The sequence below is a fragment of the Salvelinus namaycush genome, chromosome 16 (genome assembly GCF_016432855.1).
Source record: "Salvelinus namaycush isolate Seneca chromosome 16, SaNama_1.0, whole genome shotgun sequence".
Lineage (NCBI taxonomy): Eukaryota > Metazoa > Chordata > Actinopteri > Salmoniformes > Salmonidae > Salvelinus > Salvelinus namaycush.
Window position 1 is genome coordinate 2,621,962 of NC_052322.1, and position 10,343 is coordinate 2,632,304.

The 10,343-nt window shown below is 47.6% G+C and overlaps 1 protein-coding gene across 5 annotated transcripts in view; it reads left to right on the top strand.

Moving 5' to 3' along the window:
• Positions 1-10,343, top strand: part of LOC120060903 (semaphorin-4G-like) — a 76,328-nt gene that overhangs the window by 40,052 nt on the left and 25,933 nt on the right. For all 5 annotated transcript variants that reach the window (XM_039010331.1, XM_039010333.1, XM_039010330.1 and 2 more), the window contains 2 exons: positions 228-290; positions 496-594. In XM_039010331.1, the coding sequence (XP_038866259.1) occupies positions 228-290; positions 496-594 (162 nt within the window). The remainder of the gene's footprint in view (positions 1-227; positions 291-495; positions 595-10,343) is intronic.

The window sequence follows — 10,343 nt, forward strand, 5'->3', positions numbered from 1 at the left end:
ATAATTATATATTATATTATATACATTTTTTGCAGTGTGAGTATTGGATTAAATGTAGGGGGCAAATTTACCCACGGGCCAATAGAATAGATTAAAACACAATGATGTAGTTGATGGGAGTAACTGGAGTATTAAAATGGAGTATTCACTGCAGTATTGAAATATTGCCATGGTACACTGCCCCATGCTCCCACTGAGTGGTCATTACTGTCTCCCGATGTTTGCAGATTGATTGGGAAGCTTCTGCAGAGCAGAAGAAGCAGTGTCTCAACAAAGGAAAAGACAATCAGGTATAACCAAAGACGTGTAGCACCCACTGCTCAACACACAAACTCGCTCTCGCTCTCTCTTAGATGGCCCTATCTAGTATAACAATTATGTGGTGTTGTTATTATAATGTGTTCCTGATCAAGAAGGAGTCAAGTGAATGCATTAGCCTTCAAGATTAGGTTGATGTTATATAGATGTATAACCATACTGTTGTGTCTCCTACAGACAGATTGTTACAATCACATCCGCTTCCTGCAGAGGTACAATGAGACTCACCTGTACGTCTGTGGCACGCACGCCTTCAGGCCCCTCTGTGCTTACATAGTAAGAGCTGTCCTTCCTTTTGCTGAGGATTTCCTGGTTTATATTCCGGCTCCCAACAAACTGCCCATAGAGCCCTACTGTGGACACGTCATAATCCCCATAAAACCTAGTGGTTAAACACGGAAATGGTTCCAAACATTTTTTCATCATCCATTTTTCCCAAAGGAGATCTTAGAACCACTTCAAACAAGGTCTGTGTTTCGTGTAGGCTTTCCCTGGCGTGACGTTTTGATAACAGTGTAAATCTCTCTCAGACAAGGTGACTTTTATCAATATATTCAGCTCTATTTACTCTCAGATGATTCAAAAATGCTAATTAGCATCCAATGAGACGTCCTGCAACACTACAAATCCCTGCAAGCTCCTGCACGTCATCTCTAGTTGACACCTTTGCTGTCAACTAGCTGCCTACTAGCTTCCTTGATCCAAAATGAAAGATATGTTGAAAATTTTCATTTACTGTTCCATATTTTATTTAACTAATATTTGTGGTCTTATTTATGCATTTGGTCTTGTGTCTTGAACATAATACTAACCTAGTAGCAGTCAGATATTTACAATGGGCTACGAATTCTAGGCCAGATTTTTGCAAAGAAGCTAGCTAGCTTCCTAGATTAAATTAGCAACATCGTTTTCTCCTTCAGCCAGTGGCAGTCTATATTCAAATCCTTTATTATTTCTGCCATCTATATGAACGAGGTGAAATCTATTTCAATTCATGGTGTCAGAATGCACTGCTATATTTTAAGAAATTCAGATCTAACTTGTTGCAGATTCAAAACCAGATTAACTCATTGCAGAATGCATCCATAATCACGAATGAATAAGCATATTTATTTGACAAGAATAGACCTAGTCACCCATCAATCACGTTAAACACCCGAACTCCAACAATTACATCAATGAAATAAATCTAAATAGTAAACAATGCATACATATGCCTTTCATACATAACATAAACATCTGACTTGAAGTAAAAATTACATTATTTATTCATCAATGCCAGAAACCTGGGACATTGAAGAGCACCATATTAATTATTATTACTAACTTATCCAAGAGCGCACAGATTCTTCTGCTTTTCCATTTCAGGAATTAGACCAAAATATAAAACAGCATATTGTGATTTTCGGTGGGTGAGTTACAAATGGAGAAACAACTGGGTGTGTAAGATATGTTGTCACGATCGTCTTTGGGTGAGAGAGAGGACCAAGGCGCAGCGTGTGCAAAAGACATCTTCTTTTATTATAGAAGAGAGAAAAAACAAGAAACGAACAACTATACATAAACTAACAAAATAACAAACTGACGACCGTGAAGCTATACATATAAATAGTGCTGACACAAACACTACACATAGACATAGACAATTACCCACAACAGCTAAAGCCTATGGCTGCCTTAAATATGGCTCCCAATCAGAGACAACAATAACCAGCTGTCTCTAATTGAGAACCAATTCAGGCAACCATAGACTTTCCTAGACACCTACACTGAACACTAAACCATCTACTCTACTTAACCCCCTAAACCATACAACACCCTAGACAATACAAAAACCACACAAAGACAACCCACCCCAACTCACGCCCTGACCAACTAAATAAATAAAAGAAAAAGGAACAATAGGTCAGGAACGTGACATAACCCCCCCCTTAAGGTGCGAACTCCGGGCGCACCAGCATAAAGTCTAGGGGAGGGTCTGGGTGGGCGTCTGTCCACGGTGGCGGCTCTGGCACTGGTCGTGGTCCCAACCCCACCATAGTCACTACCCGCTTTCGTAGCCTCCTCCAAATGGCCACCCTCCACATTAACCCCACTGGATTAAGGGGCAGCACCGGACTAAGGGGCAGCACCGGACTAAGGGGCAGCACCGGACTAAGGGGCAGCACCGGACTAAGGGGCAGCACCGGACTAAGGGGCAGCACCGGACTAAGGGGCAGCACCGGACTAAGGGGCAGCACCGGACTAAGGGGCAGCACCTGACTAAGGGGCAGCACCGGACTAAGGGGCAGCACCAGGATAAGGGGCAGCACCAGGATAAGGGGCAGCACCAGGATAAGGGGCAGCAACAGGATAAGGGGCAGCACCAGGATAAGGGGCAGCTCTGGACTGAGGGACGGCAGCTCCGGACTGAGGGACGGATCCTGGCTGGATGGCGGATCCTGGCTGGCTGGCTCTGGTGGATCCTGGCTGGCTGGCGGATCCTGGCTGGCTGGCTCTGGCGGATCCTGGCTGGATGACGGCTCTGGCGGATCCTGGCTGGATGACGGCTCTGGCGGATCCTGGCTGGACGGCTCATGGCTGGCTGACGGATCTGGCTGCTCATGGCTGGCTGACGGATCTGGCTGCTCATGGCTGGCTGACGGATCTGGCTGCTCATGGCTGGCTGACGGATCTGGCTGCTCATGGCTGGCTGACGGATCTGGCTGCTCATGGCTGGCTGACGGATCTGGCTGCTCATGGCTGGCGGAAGGCTCTGGCTGATCCGGTCTGGAGGAAGGCTCTGGCTGATCCGGTCTGGCGGAAGGCTCTGGCTGATCCGGTCTGGCGGAAGGCTCTGGCTGATCCGGTCTGGCGGAAGGCTCTGGCTGATCCGGTCTGGCGGAAGGCTCTGGCTGATCCGGTCTGGCGGAAGGCTCTGGCTGATCCGGTCTGGCGGAAGGCTCTGGCTGATCCGGTCTGGCGGAAGGCTCTGGCTGATCCGGTCTGGCGGAAGGCTCTGGCTGATCCGGTCTGGCGGAAGGCTTTGGCTGCTCCTGTCTGGCGGAAGGCTTTGGCTGCTCCTGTCTGGCGGACGGCTCTAGCGGCTCCTGTCTGGCGGACGGCTCTGTAGGCTCATGGCAGACGGGCGGCTTTGCAGGCTCATGGCAGACGGGCGGCTTTGAAGGCGCTTGGCAGACGGACAGTTCATGCGGCGCTTGGCAGACGGACAGTTCAGACGGCGTTGGGCAGACGGGCAGTTCAGGCGCCGCTTGGCAGACGGGCAGTTCAGGCGCCGCTTGGCAGACGGGCAGTTCAGGCGCCGTTGGGCAGACGGCAGACTCTGGCCGGCTGAGACGCACTGTAGGCCTGGTGCGTGGTGCCGGAACTGGAGGTACCGGGCTAAGGACACGCACCTTCAGGCTAGTGCGGGGAACAACAACAGGGCACACTGAACTCTCAAAGCGTACTATAGGCCTGGTGCGTGGTACCGGCACTGGTGGTACCGGGCTGAGGGCACGCACATCAGGGCGAGTACGGGGAGAAGGAACAGTGCATACTGGACCCTGGAGACGCACATTTGGCCTAGTGCGTGGTGCCGGAACTGGTGGTACCGGGCTGAGGACACGCATCTCAGGGCTAGTGCGGGGAGCAGCAACAGGACGCACAGGACTCTGGGGACACACAGGAGGCTTGGTGCGTTGTGTAGGCACTGGTGGTAAAGGGCTGGAGACACGCACCATAGAGCTAGTGCGTGGAGGAGGCACAGGGCTCTGAAGACGCACAGGAAGCCTGGTGCGTGGTGTAGGCACTGGTGGTACTGGGCTGGAGCGGGGAGGTGGCGCCGGAAATACCGGACCGTGCAGGCGTACTGGCTCCCTTGAGCACTGAGCCTGTCCAACCTTACCTGGTTGTATGCTCCCCGTCGCTCGACCAGTGCGGGGAGGTGGAATAACCCGCACCGGGCTATGTAGGCGAACCGGGGACACCATGCGTAAGGCTGGTGCCATGTAAGCCGGCCCGAGGAGACGCACTGGTGGCCAGATGCGTTGGGCCGGCTTCATGACATCCGGCTCAACGCTCAATCTAGCCCGGCCGATACGTGGAGCTGGAATGTACCGAACCGGGCTATGCACGCGTACAGGAGACACCATGCGCTCTACTGCGTAACACGGTGTCTGCCCGTACTCTCGCTCTCCACGGTAAGTACAGGGAGTAGGCGCAGGTCTCCTACCTGACTTCGCCACACTCCCTTTAAGGCCCCCCCCAAGAAATTTTTGGGTTGTACTCACGGGCTTCCAGCCTTGCTTCCGTGCTGCCTCCTCATATCGCCTCCTCTCGGCTTTAGCTGCCTCCAGCTCTTCACGAGGGAGGCGATATTCTCCCGGTTGTGCCCAAGGTCCCTTACCATCCAGTATCTCCTCCCATGTCCATGAATCCTGTGTAGGTGGGTCCTGTTGCCGCTTGACACGCCGCTTGGTCCTAGATTGGTGGGTAATTCTGTCACGATCGTCTTTGGGTGAGAGAGAGGACCAAGGCGCAGCGTGTGCAAAAGACATCTTCTTTTATTATAGAAGAGAGAAAAAACAAGAAACGAACAACTATACATAAACTAACAAAATAACAAACTGACGACCGTGAAGCTATACATATAAATAGTGCTGACACAAACACTACACATAGACATAGACAATTACCCACAACAGCTAAGGCCTATGGCTGCCTTAAATATGGCTCCCAATCAGAGACAACAATAACCAGCTGTCTCTAATTGAGAACCAATTCAGGCAACCATAGACTTTCCTAGACACCTACACTGAACACTAAACCATCTACTCTACTTAACCCCCTAAACCATACAACACCCTAGACAATACAAAAACCACACAAAGACAACCCACCCCAACTCACGCCCTGACCAACTAAATAAATAAAAGAAAAAGGAACAATAGGTCAGGAACGTGACATATGTTTAATATAAAATGCTAGCTGAACTCCAGCAGAATGAGAAACGGACTCAAAACAAGGAAGCCATGCCTACACGCAGCTGTATCAACACCCTTCTTGTCAATTTAACAGGTCCATGTTGCCGCTGTCAATTGTGACCAGCCCGTTTAACACTGCATTCAGTCTGAACCCTAGAATAAGCAGGAGAACGGCATTACACAAGCGGAAAAAAAAGGTAGCAAAAACAGTACACCACAGCACTTTAATTAAAAACGATGTAATCACATCAAAAGTAGTAGTGAAGGAAGCAGCATAGGGAAATTGGGCGACGGTAGGGTGGGTTTATAGAGATAAGATGGAGAGTTCCAAAGTGTGTGAAGTTGAGGGACCATCGGGCATAAAAGGCATAGTCTGGAATAAGGGGTAGCTAGAGGGATGGTTGGTCATCGAATAAACATAAAATGGGGTGCTGGAGTGTTTCTGCACCCCTTTTAGGTCATTGTCACAAAAATCCGGGCCAATGTCCGGTCATAATCGGGGTCTCAGCGTTGTCCATCGTAGTCATTCTGTCAGTTGCAGCATTCATATCATGGTCATTGTGTGTATGTGAATCACAACATTAAAGACGATGAGTGACCACAGCATTTCAACAAATTGAGCCATACACAATATAACTTAAGGCCAGTCACCACAGAATGAAATGACATTCTTGCATCTACCTTTCAATTTTGAGATTTGTTGGTGTTTTGGTCCATTAATATTAGTATTTTCAAAAGGTTAACCATAAAAATGACAAAAACTTGATGAAAATGTATATTTTCTTAAGTTTATCATACTACCTTCATCAACATTTTAATGAGTTTGAAACACTTAAAAAAAGGACATACATCAATGATTTCAAATCTCACTCATTAAATGACACATCATTTAAAAGCCCATTTCATAGAGATTGTTACAAACTGGACTATATTTAGTAACTTACTTTGAACAGATGGTTATTGGGTCACAGAGGGGTTGGGTTAAATGCGGAAGACACATTTCAGTTGAATACATTCAGTTGGACAACTGACTAGGCAACTAGGTTGCCTTTTCTCTTTCCCCTTTCTAAATAGGTGTTTGGTAGTCTAAATTCAGTGTACTTGTCTTTCACTGCAATTTCCCGAAAGGCAGACTCTTCCCACACGCCAACTAATTTTTCTCAGCTTCAGAAGCATCTGAATAGATATGTTCTCCAGACCTGCCTAGAGGGAATTGTTGATATGCTTATTTATTTATATTCTAGATTACATTTTCTATGGAAAAATATGCCAAAAATGCATTTTACATACATGTCTTTAGTATTTTACAGATAGATCTGCTCTGGACATGTCCCATCATGGAGTGTCTTAACAAAATTCAATTAAAATATTTAGGCTGACTTCATCCAGTGTCCTGAAAAATGGATTTGCGCGATATGGAAATATTAGCATATTTAATGAGATATCACCTCATTTGCATATTTTAATAACATATTTCAGAAAATGTTTAATATATAATATTCAGAAATTTGTGTCTACATTTAACTGGTAAAAGTTGATTGTGATATGATTAAGGGGGGAAAAGTACCCTATGAGGGTGTGGTGCCTGGCCTTAAGCATTGAAGACAGCATTTTGTTGACACGATGTCAATCAATCAATCAAATGTATTTATAAAGCCCTTCTTACATCAGCTGATGTCACAAAGTGCTGTACAGAAACCCATCCTAAAACCCCAAACAGCAAGCAATGCAGGTGTAGAAGCACGGTGGCTAGGAAAAACTCCCTAGAAAGGCCAGAACCTAGGAAGAAACCTAGAGAAGAACCAGGCTATGAGGGGTGGCCAGTCCTCTTCTGGCTGTGCCGGGTGGAGATTATAACAGAACATGGCCAAGATGTTCAAATGTTCATTGATGACCAGCGGGGTCAAATAATAATAATCACAGTGGTTGTCGAGGGTGCAACAGGTTAGCACCTCAGGAGTAAATGTCAGTTGGCTTTTCATAGCCGATCATTCAGAGTATCTCTACCGCTCCTGCTGTCTCTAGAGAGTTGAAAACAGCAGGTCTGGGACAGGTAGCACCTCCGGTGAACAGGTCAGGGTTCCATAGCCGCAGGCAGAACAGTTGAAACTGGAGCAGCAGCACGGCCAGGTGGACTGGGGACAGCAAGGAGTCATCGGGCCAGGTAGTCCTGAGGCATGGTCCTAGGGCTCAGGTTCTCCGAGAGAGAGAAAGAGAGAAAGAGAGAACTAGAGAGAGCATACTTAAATTCACACAGGACACCGGATAAACAGGAGAAATACTCCAGATATAACAGACTGACCCTAGTCCCCCGACACATAAACTACTGCAGGCTGAGACAGGAGGGGTCGGGAGTCTCTGTGGCCCCATCCAACGATACCCCCGGACAGGGCCAAACAGGCAGGATATAACCCCACCCACTTTGCCAAAGCACAGCCCCCACACCACTAGAGGGATATCTTCAACCACCAACTTACCATTCTGAGACAAGGCCGAGTATAGCCCACAAAGATCTCTGCCGAGGCACAACCCAAGCGGGGGCGCCAACCCGGACAGGAAGATCACGTCAGTGACTCAACCCACTCAAGTGACGCACCCCTCCTAGGGACGGCATGGAAGAGCACCAGTAAGCCAGTGACTCAGCCCCTGTAATAGGGTTAGAGGCAGAGAATCCCAGTGGAGAGAGGGGAACCGGCCAGGTTGAGACCGAGTCTGCATCTCTCACATGGGTAGGCAGACCATTCCATAAAAATGTAGCTCTATAGGAGAAAGTCCTGCCCCCAGCTGTTTGCTTTGAAATTCTGGGGACAATAAGGAGGCTTGCGTCTTGTGACCGTAGCGTATGTGTAGGTATGTACGGCAGGACCAATTCGGAAATAGAGGTAGGAGCAAGCCCATGTAATGCTTTGTAGGTTAGCAGTAAAACCTTGAAATCAGCCCTTGCCTTAACTTGTTACGGCTAGACGTTCCTGCTAGCGGAACCCCTAGACAACATCCGGTGAAATGGCAGAGCGCCAAATTCAAAATTAAATTACTATAAATATTAAACTTTCATGAAATCACACATGCAATACACCAAATTAAAGCTACACTTGTTAATCCAGCCAACGTGTCAGATTTCAAAAAGGTTTACGGCGAAAGCAAACCATGCGATTATCTGAGGATAGCACCCCACCAAACAAACACATGGCATTCATATTTCAACCCGCCAGGCGCGACACAAAATGCAGAAATTACGATATAATTCATGCCTTACCTTTGAAGATCTTCTTTTGTTGGCACAAATTGTCTTTTTGTTCGATTAATTCCATCGTTATATCTCCAAAATTTCCATTTATTTGGCGCGTTCGATCCAGAAAAACACCGGTTCTAACTCGCGCAACATGACTACAAAATATCTATATCAGTAATGTTATACTCACAGACATTATTCAAACAGTTTTAGAAACTTTAGAGTGTTTTCTATCTAAATCTAAACCAATTATATCCAATAAAACTTCCGGTGCCGACAGAGATGGCCGCCTCGTTTCGCGTTCCTAGGAAACTATGCAGTATTTTGTTTTTTTATGTGTTATTTCTTACATTGTTACCCCAGGTAATCTTAGGTTTTATTACATACAGTCGGGAGGAACTATTGGATATAAGAGCAACGTCAACTCACCAAAATTACGACCAGGAATACGACTTTCCCGAAGCGGATCCTCTGTTTGGCCTACCACCCAGGACAATGGATCGGATCCCAGCCGGCGACACAAAACAACGATGCCGTAGAAGAAGGGGCAGACGGAGCGGTCTTCTGGTCAGGCTCCGTAGACGGGCACATCGCGCACCGCTCCCGAGCATACTACTCGCCAATGTCCAGTCTCTTGACAACAAGGTAGATGAAATCCGAGCAAGGGTAGCATTCCAGAGAGACATCCGAGACTGTAACGTTCTTTGTTTCACGGAAACATGGCTCACTCGAGACACGCTATCTGAGTCGGTACAGCCACCTGGTTTCTTCACGCATCGCGCGGACAGAAACAAGCATCTCTCTGGTAAGAAGAAAGGCGGGGGTGTAATGCTTTATGATTAACGAGACGTGGTGTGATCATAAGAACATACAGGAACTCAAGTCCATTTGTTTACCTGACTTAGAATTACTCAAAATCAAATGCCGACCGCATTATCTACCAAGAGAATTCTCTTTGATCATAATCACAGTCGTGTATATTCCCCCCAAGCAGACACATTGACGGCCCTGAAAGAACTTCATTGGACTCTCTATGTAAACTGGAAACCACATATCCCGAGGCTGCATTTATTGTAGCCAGGGATTTTAACAAGGCTAATCTGAAAACAAGGCTCCCCAAATTCTATCAGCATATCGATTGTGCTTCCAGGGCTGGCAAAACCCTAGACCACTGCTATTCTAACTTCCGCGACACATATAAGGCCCTCCCCCGCCCTCCTTTCGGAAAAGCTGACCACGACTCCATTTTGTTGCTCCCAGCCTATAGACAGAAACTAAAACAGGAAGCTCCCGCGCTCAGGTCTGTTCAACGCTTGTCCGACCAATCGGATTCCACGCTTCAAGATTGCTTCGATCACGTGGACTGGGATATGTTCTGCATTGCGGCGAACAACAACATTGGCGAATACGCTGATTCGGTGTGCGAGTTTAACCAGAAACGGGGGAAAAAAAAGGAAAAGGATTGATGGCAGCAGTCGCGCAAAACTGAACGCGCGAACCACTGCTTTTAATCAGGGCAAGGTGACTGGAAACATGACCGAATACAAACAGTGTAGCTATTCCCTCACCCTGGGTCTCGACCCCGCTCTGTGCAACTGGGTCCTGGACTTCCTGACGGGCCGCCCCCAGGTGGTGAGGGTAGGTAACAACATCTCCACCCTACTGATCCTCAACACTGGGTTCCCACAAGGGTGCGTTCTCAGCCCTCTCCTGTACTCCCTGTTCACCAACGACTGCGTGGCCATGCACGCCTCCAACTCAATCATCAAGTTTGCAGACGACACTACAGTGGTAAACTTGATTACCAACAACGACGAGACGGCCTACAG